The sequence below is a fragment of the Lithobates pipiens genome, unplaced genomic scaffold (genome assembly GCF_037356315.1).
Source record: "Lithobates pipiens isolate NorthernLeopardFrog02 unplaced genomic scaffold, aLitPip1_a1.2 Scaffold_8, whole genome shotgun sequence".
Classification (NCBI taxonomy): Eukaryota; Metazoa; Chordata; class Amphibia; order Anura; family Ranidae; genus Lithobates; species Lithobates pipiens.
In genome coordinates this window covers 624,162,838-624,184,260 of record NW_027507903.1, presented here as the reverse complement: position 1 = coordinate 624,184,260, position 21,423 = coordinate 624,162,838, and the positions used below count along the sequence as shown (strand labels likewise).

The window sequence follows — 21,423 nt, the reverse complement described above, 5'->3', positions numbered from 1 at the left end:
TGGACTGAGAGATTCCCCCGTCGCTGGATATGATCATCCATCTCTGGACCCCGGAGATCCGTCGCTGGATAGCAAGAGTGGATTAGCACCGCTGGAATCTTTTTTTTTTTTTTTTTTCATTTTTAATAAAGGAATTTTTCAAAAGTGTGTTTGTCTTATTTAACCATTTTGACACTTTCTTTGTGAAATGGTAGGGGTACTTTTGTACCCCCTTACCATTTCAAACAGGGGGGGGCGGGATCTGGGGGTCCCCTTGTTAAAGGGGGCTTCCAGATTCTGATAAGCCCCCCGCCCGCAGACCCTCACAACCAACGGCCAGGGTTGTGAGGATGAGGCCCTTGTCCTTATCAACATGGGGACAAGGTGCTTTGAGGGGTCACAGACTCCCAAAGCATCCTCCCAATGTTGAGGGTATGTGGCCTGGTACGGTTCAGGAGGGAGGGGGGGCACTCTCTCGTCCCCCCCTCTTTTCCTACGGCCTGCCAGGTTGCGTGCTCGGATAAAGGGTCTGATATGGATTTTTAGGGGGACCCCCACGTCAATTATTTTTTTTAATTTGATGCGGGGTTCCCCTTAATATCCATATCAGACCTGAAGGGTCTGGTATGGATATTTGGGGGACCCCCACGTCAATTTTTTTTTTTAATTTGACACGGGGTTCCCCTTAATATCCATGTCAGACCTGAAGGGCCTGGTAATTGAATTTAGGGGAACCCCCACGCTTTTTTTTTTTTTTTTTTTTTTTTTAATCAATGAATGAATGAATTGTCGGCTAATACAGAGAACACTCATTGAGTGTTCTCTGTATTACGGAGACCCGACAATTTAGCCGCAAGTGATTTTAAAGGACTTTTTTTCCTGCACAAATGACACTTTGTGCAGGGACAGTTCTAAGCACCAGAAACATGCGCCCCTTCACAGGCATACTATAGATACCCCCCAGCTACGAAATTTAAAGGAATATTACACTTTTATTGTTTCACTTTAATCATTATTAAAATCACTGCTCCTGAAAAAACGGCCGTTTTTAAAACTTTTTTTTGCATTGATCCATGTCCCCTGGGGCAGGACCCGGGTCCCCAAACACTTTTTAGGACAGTAATCTGCATATTACCCTTTAAAATTAGCACTTTAGATTTCTCCCATAGACTTGTATAGGGTGTTCCGGCTTTTCGAATTTGCTGCGAACAGCCCAAATTGTTCACTGTTCGCTGAACAGGCGAACAGGCAATGTTCGAGTCGAACATGAGTTCGACTCGAACTCGAAGCTCATCCCTACTCACAATCAAATTCGGACACGGAAGCGCTCGCTCAGGTAAAACTACCACTTGTAATCGATATAGCACATTCGTCACGCTGCAATGTTAAAAATTCTTTCATGCAGTGCATTCTCTTGTTCTTTGCAATGCTGCAAGAATGAACTTGGTTTGATGCTCATATTCACAAACACTTCTCCCGAACGTATTTCTTTATTCTTTTTACTCATTTCAGCAATACAATATTTTAAATCGTCACATCTACACAATCAGTTTTTGTTGTTTTTATTTTATTTTGTGGTTGTTTTTTATAATCAACATCTCCTTTTTTGACAGTTTGCTCATCTTTGCATTTTTGTTGGTGTGTTTTGTGTGTCAACTTACCACAACACTATTATTATCTTTTTAATTTTGTTTTTCTTTTTTCATCTACAGGAGGTTGTTTGGTGTTGGTGCCCCTTGTTATTCATTTCACTTTATTTTTTTCAAATGTACCAGCCTACTCACAAATAGACTGTCCTTTTTGAAGTAAAACACATACGCAAGTATTTCTTCAACCAAAAAAAACTTTATTTAGGTGTCAGTAACAAATAAAGAGGGAGGCAGCACTGGAGAAACCTTTGGCCCCCAGGACACACATCAACTATTTAAATGCAAAAATTGGTGGCCTGAGGAGTACATGTCTGAGGGAGAGAAGTCTGGTCCTGAAGTCCAAGAAACCCAGAACAGCAGCAGATGACATCTATGTTCACAGGCTGTGGTACTACAAGAGGCTGCATCTTCTGTCAGACCAGACTGAACCCAGGTTATCACACTCTGGTCTTCCTTCCACGCTTCCTTCCAGTCTGTGGCTGTGGTGCTGGAGGTGTGGCAGAAGGAGGAGGAGTGGCATGGGCCAAATCACACAAGTGTGTTGCTTGTGTGATTTGGTCCAACAGTCCCTTGTTGAGGGTGTGGAGAATTAGCTCCTCACACAAGATCTTTTGCCCCTCCTCCATTTGCTGGAGTTTAGATGCAGCCAAGGCGGCAGAGGCCTCTTGATAGGTGGGGGTGGCTTCGAGGGCCATTGAAGCCTCCCTGATGAGCCTCAGAGCCGACTCCTCCACATTCCCCCCCTTTCTCGCCCTTTTGCATGGAAGACGGAGGGGAGGGACCTGAGATTCCATCAGGCTCCTCCTCCCGCCCACCACTTGGCTGCCGCTTACCCCTGCCTTCTCCTGGCTGCTGCATTCCACACCCTCTTCCTGTGTATGAAAAAGGGACATAGTTTTAGTTTTTGGTTCATCTGACACACACAATTTTCACCTCAAGACTGTTACAAATTGTTAACCAATAGAAAAGGCTATCATTCTGAGCCCAGCATTTTTCATTCTTGGCCCAAAGGTTTTGGCCACTACTGTCTATTGATATGTGAAACACTTTCTAAAATCAGCAATTAGAGAGCAAAAAACTATTTTAGATCATTCATTTTTACTCCCAAAATATGTACAACAATACTATACCTGGCTCAAGCTGGGCTCCTCCAGTTCTTCCTGAGTGGAAGGTGTGGAACGTAGCATAGAAGGACGCGTGGAAGGAAGGGTAGAGAGGGATTCCCTGACCTCAGTCTGGTCTGACAGAAACTGCATCCTGTCATAATACCACAGCCTGGGGACATAAACTTCATTTTCTGCAGCTCCAGATTGCATGGACTCCAGAACCTTCTTCCTCTCCCTCAGATATGTACTCCTGAGGCCACCAATTTTCACTTTTAAATATTTGATCTTTGGCCTGGGGACCACTGACTTCACAAACTCAACCAGTTTCTCCATCGCTGCCCGCCTCTTTAGTCTGTTACTGTAATGTGGGTGCATAGATTGCCACAAGCAGGGCAGCTCCCTGTATTTATCGATGAACAGAGGGAGGAAACTGTGGTCATTGAGACCGTCCATAATCTCTGCAAGACACAACACAAGACAAACCCTAATGTCAGGCTAAACTCCACTAATGCAGGCCTCAATCTAGAAGCAGTATAGGCTAGTGATGTACCAAGTTAAAAATGGTACCTTTGTTTGTACGATCGGCGCGTCAGCTTCTCCCTCTGTTCACAGATCGTACTACGACACACGCGTGTTGCGTTTTATATACAGTGCGCATGCGTGAAACTCCGCCCGCCCCTGACGTTCTTTCTAGACTATTCCCCGCCCCTTCTCTTTCAGCGCAGTGGGGAGAGCACATGGCGGAGACAACGCAGGTGCGCAATCAGAGTTCCACTAATGAGGAGGAGGGCTAGGAAAGCCCGGAGCCTGAAACGACACGATCCTGGAGGAGAAGATTTAAGGCCTCAAATATGTCTTTTGGAGATGGTGGACATATTGAAGAGGAACGACTATGATGGGAAGTATGGACCTTACCCAAACCCAAATATCAGAAAGGCCAAGATCATGACTAAAGTTGTGAAGAGTCTTCAGAAGAATATTGGGGTAAGACGATCCAAGGATCAACTAAGAAAACGCTGGTCAGACCTGAAACTGAGGGAGCACGATCAGTACAGAAGGATCAAGCGTGTTCTTCAAAAAAGTAAGTAGTTGTCGTGTGTTTATATTATTATTATTGTTTGCATACTGCTCCATGTGCTTTGATTTCATGTTGTACAGTTTAAAATGGCCACTCAAGTTCATGGGTTCCATCGTTCGTAATAAACATTGTTCGTTAGCCCACTCCCAACACAATGTTTTCCCAAATTACACTTCACTACATTTCTTCACACTGCAGGTAAGTATTCCAGCTTTAGAAAGTGTCCAAAATAATGTTCTCACCTTTGAACTCGGCCAAAAAACACAATTGTACGACGCTTCCAAGCAATGTTTCATATTCCTATTTCTGCCCTCTGTGTGCTAAGCATTACTTTTTTACATTCTCATAGGGGAGAGAAGACTCGGCAAGTATGAGGACACCAGGGACCACACCCCTCCTAAAGAAGGCCAAATACCAAAACCAGAAGCAGAGGAGCAGGAGGAGGAAGGAGAGATTGTTGAAGTTGAAGTTGGACAAGCTCGTGTTTTTTGTTTTTCAAACAAACAACATTTGTATTTTACTAAAAGCCAAATTTGGAAGATGCACACAGTGTGTCAACATGTGCTATCTCCCATAATGGGGGATGAATGTACGTGTTTTGTGGAAAGTGGCTGAGATGAAGGGATTGCACCCCCAAAACATGTACATTGACATTTGGCTTTTCCAGGGGTGACACCCCATGTGATGAAGCCCAGTTTGTACATACTCATGTCTGATATTGTCTTCACTTTTCAAAGTTGAACTTTGTAAGTTCCTGTCTTCTGTATGTTATGCTTTGATACATGCCTGTTTACACAAAAACGCCAAGTTACAAAAAAGTTACCGAAAAAAATGCTTTCGATACACCCAATATGTTGGTTTGTTGTAAGACCCTTTTCTAAACGAACATGTGAATGTGCTTTGATTAAAAAGTGAAATTATAAACAATGTGTGGCTGTAGCAGTATTTGGAGTAAAGTTGTTGTTTTCTGTAGTAATGGGTGTTATTTACTAAAGGCAAATCCACTTTGCACTCCAAGTGCAGTTTCAGGTGCACTTTTGCAGTGCACTTGTAGTGCATAGTGGATATGCCTTTAGTAAATAACAACCACAGTGATGTGTAAATTTCCCTAATCATGCCGTTTTCATGACCCCACATATTTCTGCCATGGTGCTGAAAATGAGCATGATTTTTGTCAGTAATGCACTACATATATTAGCAACAAAAACAAGGTGTGTGTATAGCAGACCCACAACATAATAAGATTATCTGAAGAAGAGACTGTCACCTCATCTTGCTCTGAACTTGAGTTTGCACTGTTGTAGAAAAAGGCCCGACAAAAAAAAAGAAAAACCTAAGAGACACCAAAAACCAAGCCAAGCAGTAAAAAAAAACAAAGATTATTGTAGTTTCAAAGAAAATATTATTTCAAAAATGCCACTCAGACATTGTCTGGCATATCAATGGCCCCCCCTACCCACAAAGTACTCCATGTATTGGGTTCTGACCTCGCGGGCACTTTGGGGGGGGGGGGGCAAGTCAGGACGAGCAGCTTCAAGGGCCATGAGATTGTCATTTTAAGGGCAAGTCTGCATCAGGTCCAACTGAGACCACATAGTTTGCTGAATGTCTTTTCAAGAAATTGTGCAGAACACAGCAGGCAAGCACTATGTGATTGAGTTTATATTCCGCCATGTGGATTGGCGTCAAAAAAAGGCAGAACTGGCTGGCCAGTATTCCAAAAGTATTCTCCATGACTCTTCTGGCTCTGGCCAGCCGGAAATTAAAGGTCCTCTGATCAGGGGTGAGGGTCCTCATTGGGAAAGGCCGCATTAGGTGGTTTACCAGGGCAAACGCCTCATCCGCGACAAATACAAATGGGAGTCCTTCCAGATTCTTCTCTGGGGGTGGCAAGCCCAGACTGCCACTCTGGAGATGCCAGTAGAATTCCGTCCATGAGAACACTCCACCATCCGACATCCGGCCATTTTGCCCCACGTCCACATACAGGAAGTCATGGGTCGCTGACACCACTGCCAACATCACGATACTATTAAACCCCTTGTAATTATAATAGTACGACCCTGAGTTGGGGGTGGGACAATGCGGACGTGTTTCCCACCAATTGCACCTCCACAATTGGGAAAGTCCCAAACTGGCAAAGTAGGAGGCCACAGTCTGCCATTCCTGTGGCGTTGAAGGAAACTGTGGGGTGAAACAAGACAAAAAATTTGTGATTTGGCACATCAACATTGCAAGCAGATTAGACACCAACATTTTTGGCCAAGATCAGTATAACATTTTGGTAAATGAGTATTTAAAGCCTAAAGTATAAGGTCCCCTTATCAGAGTCATCACCCCCCATCCCCCCCATTTGATGGGCCCTTGCAAAAATTGAGGGGGGGATGTTTTGGACAGGTAACCCTCTCCACTTGATTGAGAGCTGAATGCATAAATAATGTGTGATACTTTGGTATGCCCCTCCTTACTTACACTATTGGAAGCCCACCGGACAGGTAAGAAGTGTCATAATACCAAAAAAATAAATAAAAATGGAAGCACATTTTGACATTTAGCTATTATCTATAATAGGAGAAAAAAAAAAAAAAAACGGAAGCATTTGAAAGTATTGAGGCAGGCCCTTGCACTACATGCTTTGGTGAATTTTCCATAAATCTGACCAGAAAAAAGGTAGGTAGAGTGTGTATTGGGTTTGGCAAAGTCAGCAGATAGAGGATTTCTATCAGCTGACCTAGCAGTTGGGGGGAGAGGGGTTCCTAATGAGTTTGGCCCAACCAAAAAAAAAATTGCACTCTGCATGAATTGAAGCACACACATAACATTTGTAGACATTTTAGGGGGTGTTTAGGGGAAAGCAATACTATGGAGCTGACAAAAGACATTGCTAAGTGACTAGACCCTAGGTTTATGGGCCCAGACGAGCATGGTGGGGAAGTTAGTGAAGGCAAATATGCATGAAGGACATAAAAGGAACTTGAAAAGCTTCCAGCATGCATGAGGACAAAGGGGCAGAGCATATCAATTAGAGCATATTGCAATCATGGTAATTAGGGAATGAGGAAAGAAATCCAAGACATGAGCAATCATTAAATACATAGAATGTGATGTTAAAGGATAAAACTTACCTTCATATAGTCCTTCTGCAGGACCTGAATGATGGCAGAACAGGTCTCTGGAATAATGATCCCCAGAGCCTGGGGGGAGATGCCTGTGGAGAACTTCAGGTCCTGAAGGCTTCTCCCTGTCGCCAAGTAGCGCAACGTGGCGATGAGCCTCTGCTCCAGAGTGATGGCTTGCCGCATGCAGGTATCCTGTCTGGTGATATAAGGGGTCAGCAAAGTCAGCAGGCAGTGAAAAACGGGGTCCGTCATCCGGAGATAATTCCTGAAATCATCAGGATTATTCTCGCGGATCTCATGGAGCAAAGGCATGTGCGAGAATTGGTGACGCTGGCGCAACCAATTCTTGGTCCACAAACGCCTCCCCTCCCTGTTCATGGACCGGGCTTGTGTCAAAGTAAGAACCCCAACACCAAGCCCCTGCACAGCACAAACTGTACGACGAGTACGTAGACGAAACATGGTTTGAAAAATGTCGGCTGGTCAGAACGGACAACAGAAAGCACCGATAAAAACAAGGCCTGAAAGAACAACCTGAATAGCAGAAACAAGCAGACAATAAAAAATGCAAATCAAAGCGCACTATACCAAGATATAGTCCACAATGAGAAACAAATACTTACTGGCTGCACACACTGATTATCAGATACGCACACACAAGCACAAACCGAAGAGCAGTAGCGTTCTGAATCACTAATCTGAAAAGCGCGAATCGTCTCTCACCAAACTTCTACTAACACAAGATCAGCAGGGTGTCGGACGTGGTGCTGAACTTCCCTTTTCTAGTCCCGTACACAGCTTACGTCACTGCGTGAAAAACGGGGTCTGTCATCCGGAGATAATTCCTGAAATCATCAGGATTATTCTCCCGGATCTCACGGAGCAAAGGCATGTGGGAGAACTGGTCACGCTGGCGCAACCAATTCTTGGTCCACAAACGCCTCCTCGCCCTGTTCATGGACCGGGCTTGTGTGAAAGCTAAATGCCCAACACCAAGCCCCTGCACAGCACAAACTCTACGACGAGTACGTACACGAAACATGGCTTGAAAACGGTTGGCTGGTCAGAACGGACAACAGAAAGCACCAATAAACAGCAATGGCTGAAAGAACGACCTGAAAAGCAGAAGCAAGCAGAGTATAAGAAATGCAAATCAAAGAGTACTATACCAAGATATAGTCCACAATGATAAACAAATGCTTACTGACTACACGCACTGTTAATCAGATACGCACATACAAGCACAAACTGAAGAGCAGTAACGAACTGAAGCACAAATCTGAAAAGCGTGAATCGTCTCTCACCAAACTTCTACTAACACGTGATAAACCCGAGATCAGCAGAAGGAGCCCAAAGGGTGCCGGATGCGGTGCTGAACTTCCCTTTTCTAGTGCCGTCGTATTTATCTGATGGATTTGGTTGTCGGAATGTGCGACCGTATGTACAAGGGCTAAGGGGAATCACGTTATTTACAGGAAAAGGCTTTTTTCCATGAAAACTGTGTTTTGCATGCATTAAAAGAAAACAGCCAGCTGAAAAGAAATTCACATTCACGTCTACCAGTATAGGCAACACCTATGAGGTCAATGACTTCATATGTTGTAATACAGAAGGAGCAGTTTACACTTTGGAATATAGCTGTGGCTACAATATATAGGGTGTACGAAAATACTCCTGAAAGTGTGCATTAAAGGGGTTGTAAACCCTCGTGTTTTTTCACCTTAATTCCTCCTATGCCTTAAGATGAAAAAACACCTGGCAGTCGCAGGCCCCCCAGCCTCCCCGTTTTACTTACCTGAGCCCCTTCATCTCCTTGATGGGGACGCACTGTCCCTCTCTCTGTGGGGTTCTGGCTCTTGATTGGATAAATTGATAGCAGTGCAGCCATTGTCTCCCACTGCTGTCAATAAAATCCAATGACACGGGTATCGGGGGGGCAGGGTCGAGTCTGGAATTTGTGTCTGTGGGTGCAAATGCTGGATTCAGGAGTGCGCCCACAAGTTAACCCCCGCGGGAAAAAGCTTTTCCTAGGGGGCTATCTGTTGTGGGGAGGAGCCGCAATAGTTGCAGGGGACCCCAGAAGAGGATGTTCTGGGCCACTCTGTGCAAAATGAGCTGCACAGTGGAGGTACTGTACTATGATTTTTTTATATATATGATATATTTTACATAGTTTTACTAACTCTCTAGCTCCCTCTTTTTTGTACATAAGATATGTTTCACTCTCCCCATATCTATCAATCCAGGCTATGGGGTGTTTTTTTGGGGTTGTTAAGTCTATTACTTTCCCCTGCACACCCCCCTCCTTTCCCTTCTCCATCTCCCCTCCCCTTCCTCCCTCTCCCTTCCTCCTCTCCTCTTTTTCCTCCTTCCCTTCTTCTCCTTTTCCCCCTTCCCCTCCCCCATTCCTATCTCTCCTTTCCCCCCTTTTTTCCCCTCCCCCTTCCATTTCCCTTCCCTCCATTTGTGCTCCCCCCTCCCTCCCCCTTTCCACTCTCCCCCCCCCCTCCCCTTCTCTTTTCTCCCCTTCCTTCCTCCCCTTCTTTGCCTTCCCCCCTCCCTTGCCCCCCCCTTTTTTCCTTCCCATCTTTTCCCCCAAAAAGCTAAAGTAAGATATTCACATAAAAGCAGTTAAAATGAAGTAAAACAGAAAAATAGCAGCAACCTTGCGGCCTGATGTCACTTCCAGTGCCCGTCTAGTCCAATGCTTATCATCACGATCACGTGACTTCATCAGGGAATAAATATTAGCACTGGAAGTGTCCTTAAATAGGTTTAATGTTATGTACTAATGAGCAGCCATTTTCTTTTAGCCCTATAGTTAAAACAATATGGCGGCCATTTTTTATAAATGTTCATGAAAAACTGCAACCGCGCCCATTTTCTTGTAGTCTAAAGTCAGTAACCAAAACGGGTGCCATTTTTTAGCTGATCTTGAAACAAATATTAAACACACGTTCTACAATCGTAATTACTAAAATAAATAATAAGCTAAGTTTGATGTTATGTACTGTTTGGATGACACATATCCCTGTGCTACCTCAAGGGTCAGTATCTGTTTTTTGTGCCCTCCTGTCCCTTCCCCGGTGATGTTGGGTGCCTGACGTATGTCACGACACTCATACAGACTTCCAAGTTTTTCAATCAATTGAAAGGTAAGATTTATTGCTCCTACACTCATCACTGATGCCCTGGTCATTATCTGAATTTTACTAGTCAGTTTGATTGCTCTTCTGACCAGCATGCAAAACTCTCATGATTATTTATTTATACTCATTTTACCGTCCGTTTTTCAGGCTCTTTCTGCTATCAGGCACCATTAGAGTGCGTATTGCCTCTTTTCTATACTAGCCATTTGCTGTTTAAGCTCCTTACCAACCATTGATGAACTCCTGGGTGTGTTATGTGTAATGTTAACCTTTTTGGCATTAGGTGGGTCATTTTTAGTGCACTTTCCTTTCACACGTGGTGTTTTTTTTGGGGTTAAGTTTCCTATTCCTTTCCCCTCTGCTGCACATACCCCTCCTTTCCCTTCTCCATCTCCCTTCCCCTTCCTTGCTCTCCCCTTTTTCCCTCCCTCCCCCCTCTTCCCTTTCCCTTCCCTCCATTTGTGCTCCTTTCTCCCCCTCCCCCTGTCTTCCACCCCCTTTTCCCCTATTTTTCCCACCTCCCCCTTCTCTTTTCTTCCCTTCCTTCCTCCCCTTCTTACCCTTCCCCCCTCCCTTCTTTTCCTCCCCCTCCCCCCTCACCCCTTTTTCCTTCCAGTCTTTTTCCCTTCCCCACCTCCCACACTTTTCCCTCCCCTTGTTTTCTTTCCTCCTCCCTTCCCCCCAGGTCTTTCCTTTCCTCTCTCCCTCTGTCCTTTCCTCCTCTTTCTTTTCCTTTCCTTCCTTTTTCCTTTTCCCTTTCCTTTTTTTGCCACCTTTAAAAATAACCCCCTATGATATTTTCATTTATTTAATTTATATAATTTTTTCTAACCTGCACACATACCCCCCATCTCCGCCCCCAAGGGTAACACCCTTACCTAGGTTTCTCAGTTATGCAGCCTGTCACCCTTTTTGGGTTGTGTCGGTAAGTCGCACAGATTCAACTAAATACTCCAATGTTATGTCATTATTAATTGTTTATTTTCACTGTCCTTTTTGATTTTCTGTTATTATAATTTTGTAATGAATTTTCCTTAGATGTTTGGGTTGACACCTCCTGAGGAAGTGATAGTTGCCACAAAGCTAGTCAAGGTCTACGTCTACACCAACACTAACTGTACCCCTACACACTTGTGTGGGGGGCACTACCCAAGAATTTTAGTGTATTAGTATTTGTAACAATTGTTTGGATACCGTTGCTGTAATTTATGAACTTCTTTTATATTTTCTAATATACAAGAGGTTCATAAATTACAGAAACAGTATCCAAACAATTGTTACAAATACTAATACAGTAAAATTCTTGGGTAGTGCCCCCCCACACAAGTGTGTATAATGATATATATTTTTATATTTATTTATTATATTTATTTTATATTTTTTACTAATGTTTTTTTCTGTGATATAGTAGTAGTCCAGTTAATTTAATAAAAATAAAAACAGGTAAACAATTGCATTTTTGTTGGGCCTGTCAGCTACTTCAGACTTATATGTCTGAGGTTCACCTCATAATTTCTTCTGTAACCACCCTTACGCTGGACTACCACAGCCCAACACCCGCTCCACCTTTTTCCCAAGGAAAGTGTATTTTAAGTTGCTGGTAGTGTATATAGTAAATGCAGCCAGACTCCTTGTGCCTATTTTCTGGAGCCAACCCGCATTCTGACCTTCTGAAACTGACTTCTATAGCTCTGTAAAATGGCTGACATGGAAGAACTAATAGCAGACAATCCCTCCTGTTTATGAACACATGATCTTGCTGGACTAATTTCCAAATGATGCCAGCGTAAAGCAGGCTTCTCAACTACACAGCTGCTTATTTTCTCACCTATCACTACTCTATCTACCTGGGTAATAATGACTTCCCCAAGTAGAAATGGGGGCTGGAGATGAAGAGGAGAGGCAGGGCACTCCCAGGTTAGTGGGACACCCTGCACTCTGTACTTCTTTCCTACCCCGTTCCCCCACTACCTTGATAGCCAGACTCTGAGGAAGTGGCTAGTCCTCAAAACCTTAATTTGTCCTGTCACATGTTATAGTAAGTCAGGTTGAAAAAAGACACGTCCATCCAGTTCAACCACATAAAAAAAATATATATACTGTATATCATACAATCCCATATACCCAATTCTATACCCACAGTTTGTCCAGAGGAAGGCAAAAAAACCAGCAGAGCATGACCCAATTTGTTAAAACAGGGGAAAAAACTCATCCCCCGAGAGGCAATCGGATTATCCCTGGATCAACGTTACCTATAAATGTTAGTACCCAGTTATATTATGTACACTTAGGAAATAATCCAGGCCTTTCTTAAAGCAATCCACTGAGCTGGCCAGAACTACCTCTGCAGGGAGTCTATTCCACATTTTCACAGCTCTTACTATGAAGAAACCTTTCCGTATTTGGAGATGAATCTCTTTTTCCTCTGGATGTAAAGAGAGCCCCCTTGTCCTCTTTGTTGATTGTAAAGTGAATAACTCAACACCAAGTTCACTATATGGACCCCTTATATATTTGTACATGTTGATCATATCCCCCCCTTAATCTCCTTTTATCAAGAGTGAATAAATTCAGTTCCTCTAATCTTTCCTCATAGCTGAGTTCCTCCATGCCTCTTATCAGTTTGGTTGCCCTTCTCTGCACTGTCTCCAGTTCCCCAATATTCTTTTTGAGAACTGGTGCCCAAAACTGAACTACATATTCCAGATGAGGTCTTACAAATAATTTGAAGAGGGGCAAAATGATATCTCTCTCTCTGGAGTCCAAACCTCTCTTAATACAAGGGCGGACTTTGCTCGCTTTGGAAATTGCATGCCATTATTGAGCTTATGATCTACCAAAACTCCCAGATCCTTCTCCACTATGTTATGATGTACTGTGGACTCAATGGTGCTATTCTTTGTGATGAGCTTTGATGCATTGTCATCCTATAATAATAATAATAATATAATAATAAAGTTATTCTCTTAGGATAATGCAGTAGGTCAGTGCGCCCTCTGTTTTGTTTTGTGTGTTTTAGAGGTTTCAGACTTCCCTAGTCTAATGAGGGCAGCACGATGAGGCTTATGCATGATAGCCAGAATAGAAGTACAGCCTACTAGACATCTTTGGGCCCACTCTCAAGCACAGGTGTGTATTACTACATGGATGATTGATATGAAGCACCCTATACTTAGGTAGGTGCTAGAGTTATATTTTTTGTGAGTGCGGGTAAATTTAAGCAGGTCTAGCTGGAAGGCTTTTTTGATTTGATCTGTGTGGGCTGGGAGCGACTCAGAGTAGGCTGGTGACTCAAAGATAGGATGGGAAGAGAGGTGGAGGTGCCTGGGGTGTTCTAAGGGGCCCTGACCAATCCTCAACTTGGATTGACAGCGGGTAGGTCTCTTTAAATACCTAGAGTCAGCCCAGCTGGGGAATTGTTGTTGGGTGGAAGAACTGAGGATGGAGTACTAGGCTGTCAGGGCCTTTGAAGATGCTCCCCATTCTGGGGGGGGTGACTTTGGGTCTGGGGACTTGGGTGCTGGAAGGATCCCTCCACAGAGAGGAGTCAAAGAGGACAGCAGGAGCTAGTGCAGGCGGGCAAGTCTTCAGGAGGGAACCGCCGGTGTGTGTGCAGCCAGGGCGGCTGGTGAGTGTCATGTGCAATCGGCAGTACTGGAGAGGCATGCCAGAGAGGACTGAGAGGCAACAGTCAGAGCTGGGTGTGGAGCCAGTGAAGATTGCAATGTCACCGTCAGTAGAGTCGAGTAGAGCTGGCAGGGCCTGAAGAGGGATATCTGTTCTATTTTTTCTACACTAAAAAGGACCTGTGGTCCCTGCCTACAAATGGCAATTCCTAAGTTGGGCCTAACCATGTGCTAGCTGTGCCCGGAGTCAAGTGTTGTGCTGGAGGGTGAGAGTAATAGTCTGCAAACAAGTGTTGTGCAGAAGGAGTTTGAAGAAGTGTTGAAGAAAGGGAGTGTACAAAGTTCTGTGCCAAATTGACTATTCTTTAATTCTTCTGGGATACCCATATATTCCCATCCCTATCCAAGTTCAAATCCCTCAATAAAAATACAAAAACAACCACATGGACTGTTCATTGTCTCAAACGTGACTGGGAAGTGAATGCTGGGCTGGGCAGGGTGACAGGTGGGACAACAACCTTCAGCAGCCCCTATGGGGTACCGTTACAGGTATCTATTGGAACTCTGTGACCACTAAAAATATACCATTTGGCGAAAAAATATCAAAGTGAAAAACCAATCACCCATAGGGCTTTTTTAATACAGTGGCCAGGGATTATACAAAAAAGTGGCTGAGCCCCCTGACCACCAACCCAAATTCTATCATTACTGCTTGGCAGGCTTTTCTTCATGGTCCAAACCACTTACAGACCGGACCATTTTGCTGGTCAAAGACCAGACCACTTTTTGCGATCCGGCACTGCGTTGCTTTAACTGACAATTGCGCAGACGTCCTTTTTTTCCCATAAATAGAGCTGGCAGTATTTGATCACCTCTGCGTTCTTTTTTCCGCTATAAACAAAAATAGAATGACAATTTTGAAGAAAACACATTATTTTTTACTTTTTGTTATAATAAATATCCCCCAAAAATATATATAAAAACATTTTTTTCCCTCAGTTTAGGCCGATACGTATTCTTCTACATATTTTTGGTAAAAAAATCGCAATTAGCGATTATTGATTGGTTTGCGCAAAAGTTATAGCGTTTACAAAACAGGGGATAGTTTTATGGCATTTTTATTAATATTTTTTTTTTTACTAGTAATGGCGGTGATCAGTGATTTTTATTGTGACTGCGACATTATAGCGGACACATCGGACATTTTTGACACATTTTTGGGACCATTGTCATTTATACAGCAATCACTGCTATATAAATGCAGTGATTCCTGTGTAAATGACACTGGCAGTGAAGGGGTCAACCAGTGGGTGGCAGTGTAGGGGTTAAGTGTTCCTAGGGGTGTGTTACTAACTGTTGGGGGCTGGGCTTTCATTTAGTGAACACTGATCTCTGCTCCAATCACATGGAGCAGAGATCAGTGTCACTAGTTGCTAGGCATAATGGAGAAATGCTGTTTACAACGGCATTTCTCCATACAGCCGCCCCGTGAGATGATCGCGGGTATGCCCATGGCGATCGTGTCTGCGAGACCTGCGACCGGACTCACGGGGGTCCCGACCAGCACGGGAGTGCGCCGCCGGTGGCGCGTTCCTGATGGCAGGGTGGCAAATTTAAAGGGACGTACAGGTACGCCCATTTGCCTGCCTGTGCCATTCTGCTGACGTACATCGGCGTGCGCTGGTCGGGAACTGGTTAACCTAGGGCAGCAATATTTTAACAGATGTTGCCACCTGTCAAACTTAACCATTTAGTTATGGTGTACACTGCAGCCACATTCCAAATGCTTGGCTTGAGGTTGTAGTGCAATTTTTTAATACAAGATACTCCTTGGGATTGAAAAGAAAAAACAAGCTGCTGCTATCCCACAGCTGATCACTTTTTAGAGGGCAGTAAGCATTGATGCCTGTCTGAAAGAAGCCTTAAGGCCGGATTCGCACTGTGGTCAGCAGCAGTTCCCAGCATGGGGTCCCGTGGTCAGGTGCAAATCAGGTCCAAATTTTTGCCTGAATTTGTACTTGAACCGGACTCAAAGATGCACAGGACCCTTTTGGAATGTGGACCGTGGCCACCTCGGGCATGTGTGAACTGACTTCACTGCGAGCCGGGTACACTCGCCTATCATGAAACCTGACCTAATGGATTTTCTGAAATAATTTCTCCACTTGGAAAATGAGGGAGCAATGGTTTTTCATCTGTCCTCAGATTTGCATTACTCCACATTTATAAATGAAGGCAACTGTAAGGATGAATGAGCAATGTGAATAATTTCTTTCTGATTACCGGAATTGTCCACACATATTCCGTGAAAAAAGGATGGATAGACAAACTTTTTTTCACAACCATTTTAACCAGTTAAGCCCCAGACCAATTTGCAGCCAAAGGACCAGGCCCTTTTTTGCGATTCGGCACTGTGTTGCTTTAACTGACAATTGCACGATCATCCAAACAAAATCTGCGTCCTTTTTTTCACACAAATAGAGCTTTCTTTTGGTGGTATTTGATCACCTCTGCGCCAATGTACGTCGGCAGAATGGCACAGGCAGGCAAATGGGCGTACCTGTACGTCCCTTTAAATTTGCCGCCCTGCCATCAGGAACGCGCCACCGGCGGCGCGCTCCCGTGCTGGTCGGGACCCCAGTGAGTCCGGTCGCGGGTCCCGCGGACACAATCGTCATGGGCATACCGTCTCACGGGGCGGCTGTATGGAGAAATGCCGTTGTAAACAGCATTTCTCCATTCTGCCTAGCAACTAGTGACACTGATCTCTGCTCCATGTGATTGGAGCAGAGATCAGTGTTCACTAAACAAAAATAGAGCGACAATTTAGAAAAAAATTAAATATTTTTTACTTTTTGGTATAATAAATATCCCCCCAAAAAATAGTTTAGGCCGATACGTATTCTTCTACATATTTTTGGTAAAAAAAATCACAATTAGTGATTATTGATCGGTTTGCACAAAAGTTATAGCATTTAAAAATAGGGGATAGTTTTATAGAATTTTTATTAATATTTTTTTTTTACTAGTAATGGCGGCGATCAGCGATTTTTATTTTGACTGCTACATTATGGCAGACACATCGGACATTTTTGACACATTTTTGGGACCATTGTCATGTATACAGCAATCGCTGCTATTTAAATGCACTGATTCCTGTGTAAATTACACTGGCAGTGAAGAAGTTAACAACTAGGGAGTGGAGAGGGGTTAAGTGAGTGTGTGGGGTTTTTTTTTTTAACTGTAGGGGGGCGTGGCTTGGCGACTGACGTCACTCATCGTCTTTCCCTATAACAGGGAACAGACGATCAGTGACAGGCTCACTGGGAAGCACGGGGAGAGGTTTGTTTACACAGACCTCTCCTCATTCTTCAGCTCTGTGACCAGATCGCAGGACACCAGCAGCGATTGGGTCCGTTGGTCTTGCACCCATGATCACAGAGCTCAAGACCGTGTTGAGAGCGTGCCGCCGACGGCGTGCTTCCGACCCACGGTTGGGCACCTAAAGAGCAACGTACCGGTACGTGCTTGTGCCCAGCTGTGCCATTCTGCTGACGTATATGTGCAGGAGGCTGTCCTTAAGCAGTTAATAAAGACTTTGAACCAAATCTCTGTTTTGGAGTATAAAATATTAGAGTATGTTGGAAGTATAGTACTAGTATCAAGTCCTCATAAACAGGGCATGCATTACAATAGTATTTTTACAAAAGTTATAAAGAAAGAAAAAGATTAAACAATTGATTTGATCAGATTTACAGAGAGTGATATAGATTAGGAGAATTACAATGATCAATCTATGACTGCAATTTTTTTTTTTTTAAATAACAAAGGTCTAATGAATTTCATCTTCAATATCAAGATCTGACATGCAAGTTCGATTTAATGAAAAATGTATATCAGACATAGCTAAATTGATAGAACTATTATAAACATTAGGAGTGGGATCATTGCCAAAACACTTATGTCCCCCCAAGCGATTCTCTTAGCCCTTGTACACACGGTCGGAGAGTCCGACAGAATGTGTCCGATCGGACCGTTTTGCTCGGATATTCCGACTGTGTGTGGTCTACATCGGACTGTTTTCCAACTTGTTGGAATTTTTTTTCGAAATGCTCAGATCCGACATACTCCGATCATGTGTAGAGAATTCCGATCGGACAAAGTGCCACGCATGCTCAGATCAAATTCCTACACCAAAGCTATTGGCTACTAGCGTGAACGTAGTCCCGTCGTAACGAAATAATGTCATCACGTTGAATTTTCCGACAACTTCGTCCGACCGTGTGTATACAACAGTTTCGGACAAAGTCAGACGGATTTGGTTGTCAGGATCTCCGACCGTGTGTACAAGGGCTTACTGTTGTGTCTCCAATGGTAGGTTTTTAGCATGTAGTAAGTGGTATATCTTGTGATTGAAGTTCAGACGTATGTATGTGAATACCGGTGTCAGGATTGCACGGACAAGGATGTGGTCTTGATGTAGAATGCAAGTTCACTTTAACACTTTCCTATAGAAAAATGATGGCTGGGAGGGAGCGCTGTTGTTCTGGGAGGACATCATATGACTTCCTTCCAGAACTCACATCTTCCAAAAACACAGCCAATGACTGATCACTGCACTGGCCTGCTGCCAGTGTCATCAGATTGACGTGACCAATCACAGCAGATCACATGATGAATGTAAACAATGGATGGCTTCCTTTCATGCTGTCCATTGTAAACAATTGGGTTCCCAGCTGTGATATGTCACAGTGATCACATGGTACAGTCAAGCCAATCACAGCCTATCTCTACCATATAATTAGCTTTGTCCAATCACAGCTAATCACAACAAAGGACACTTAATGAACTCGTTTCATTTGTTAAAAATGTTTGCTCCTAGCAATGAAATTTATTGGTATATGAAATCATAATGTTTGAAAAAAAAAATCCTGATTACTTACCCAGATTAGTAAAAGTTTTACTATGGTAACAATGTATTGCTCTGGTCACAGTGTGTTAGAAAATAAAAAAACAATGTGAGAAATAATGTCATAAAAGTATTATTATTATTTTTTTTTATACTGTCACCAGTCAGTGTCCCTGATCACCGACACACCAGTTATATGATAACGTTGTCATGCACTGGTGACAGCATGTAAATAAAAAATATATATGATTTTTTTTTCTTATTACTTAATTTTCCAAATAATTGTGACAAAAAATTGCAACTTCAAAAAGTTAGCCGTGCCTCTTAATAAAAAACTTGGACTGTCTACTTTTCAAAAAAAGCCAATTTGAGGGCTTTTACTGTCATTGGCTATTTGTACTGTCCTGCCATTTTTGGGCCTCAAAAAATTAGATAGGCTGTCAGTACATCAAGCAGAAGGGTGAGGTGTCTGTATCACAGTTAGTGAAGAAGAGAAAGTCTAGTTCTCTTTGGATTTGACTTTTGTACGCAAGTTCTTTTATAAGGGATTCATTCACTTTCTGTTGTCAATGCTGTGGCATATGTTCCACCAACACCAAAGAGCAGTGAGAGGGATCATGATCTGAAACTGTAATAGAGCCTATGCTAGCTACAGTACGGGCAGAAGCGGGAGAATATTTTGTTGTATAAAATTGTAATATTTCTGGTGGACAGCAGAAAAAAAGTATAATCCCTGGCTTTTGACTTAGGTGTTTTCCAGGTGTCTACCAATTTGTAGTTATATTGTTTTTCTTTAACTCTACGCAATTTAGAGAAAAGATAAGCAGTTCCTTATGTCCATTGTCAGGTCTAGGGCTATATTACAGTGTCCTTCTATCATGAACAGAACTGCTTTGTGTTGTTCTATTCTGTTTGGGGATCATTTTTGGGGAGGTATAAGTTGACCAGCGTTATTCTGGTCTCAGTTGTCCTTTAACTGTGTGCAGTCGTCCATCACCATCTGTGATCACCTCAGTTTCCTTCCAAGGCAAATTTTTATAGAGCAAAATAGAGTCTCTTTTAGATTTAATTTCTGAGAAAGTACAATTATGTGCTATAAGAAATATGAACTTTATCCGATCCTATAAAAATACAATTTAAGTTTGTTGCTCCCATAAATCCTGCAAAAATATTTTTTTCTGGGATATAGAACCCTTCTACATTGAAGGATGTAAAGGATATTTGTGGAATTGCCGTTGGAGTCCTGTGATCAGGTGCAAGAAGGGATGGGGTTTTTAGGCAAGGCATAGGATAGGTCAAGAATAACAGGAGGTCAAGAATAACGGGAGTGGTTGGGGTTTGGATTTGAGAGAAAAGAAGAAGAAAGTAGACAAGTGAGCGTGTAGTATCAGAGAGTACATAAGAACCTATCGGAATCGATAGAAATAAAAAGTCGACTGAGTGGGGTTCTAATAGTCATACTCCCTTAGTGGAAGAAAAGGCCACAGCCTTGATGGTAGTGTTGTCTGTGAACATGGGTCTTCTAAAAATACCAGCCAACTAAGAAGTTGTATTTCCTCACAAGCCGAGAAATTTAACAGGTTCAGCAATTGAGAAAGATGATGGAGTACTTCTTTCTGGATATGTGGCGAGAATGTGTAACCCCAGTTAGATGTTGCCCCCATTGTGTTTGATGATTTTAGCTACAGCTTTTTTTAAGTCTTTATTCCTCAGGCTGTATATAATTGGATTTATCAGTGGGGTAACTACAGTGTACAGCAATGACAAGAATTTAGTGCCATCCCATGACTGCCCTTTACGGGGTACCAAGTAAACGCAAACTAGAGTACCATAATAAATGCAAACCACAGTCAGGTGGGAGCTGCATGTTGAGAAAACTTTCTGTCTGCCGGTAATAGATGGGATTTTAAAAATGGTGATTATAATATAAACATACGATACAATGATTATAAAGAATGGGATAAAAACAAAAATGAAAGTCAGTAATGTCACTTCAAGTAGAACATTAGCAGTATCAGAGCAGCAGAGTTGTAGGATTGGCTCAAGGTCACAGAAAAAGTGATCAATAATATCGGGACCGCAAAAATGTAATTGTGATATTGTTAAAGTGTGAATCAGTACTACTAAAAGACTTAACACCCAACATGTGATAATCATCAACCAGCAAAACTGGAAGTTCATTGCTAAAGTATAATGCAATGGTTTGCAGATGGCCACATATCTGTCGTAACACATCACTGTTAGAATAAGACACTCAGAAGTTTCTGAAACACAAAAGAAATAAAACTGGGTGATGCAATCAGAAAATGATATTAGGGTCCCCTTCATTAAAACAGCATGGAGCATGTTAGGAAGAATGTCAGTTACCAGTAAGATATCCGATACAGAGAGCTGGGAGAGGAAGAAGTACATGGGAGAATGGAGGGATTTGCTGTAGGACACCAGTGTGATGATCAGAAAGTTTCCACATATTGTCATACAATAAATCAAAAGGAAAAGAAAAAAGATCAGAAATGTTATACTTTGGGGAGTCTGAAGTCCTAATAGGTGGATCATGGTAATACGGGACACATTTTTCACCTCCATAACCTGGAGAGGGAACAATAACAAAGGAATCAGCTCTGTTCAGAGGATAAAATTAAATTAGGTTATTTCATTCAATTATATGTTACTAGTATGTTTATAAAAGATGAGACAAAGATATATAAAATGTTAAATGTGTCAGAAGGCATACACTATGTGCTCAAAGGTTTCATATACCTGAATGCAGAGCCCGAAATGACTAGGATGGCCTCTTGCACAATTCCC

General features: G+C 42.9%; 1 protein-coding gene across 1 annotated transcript; it reads right to left on the bottom strand.

Annotated features, from left to right (window-relative positions):
- Positions 1-19,535: 19,535 nt before the first annotated feature.
- LOC143963928 (olfactory receptor 10A7-like) lies at positions 19,536-21,213 on the bottom strand. The gene has a single exon (XM_077473661.1). The coding sequence runs from the start codon at positions 21,199-21,201 to the stop codon at positions 20,263-20,265; it is 939 nt and encodes a 312-aa protein (XP_077329787.1). The 5' UTR covers positions 21,202-21,213; the 3' UTR covers positions 19,536-20,262.
- Between the last annotated feature and the right edge of the window lie 210 nt (positions 21,214-21,423).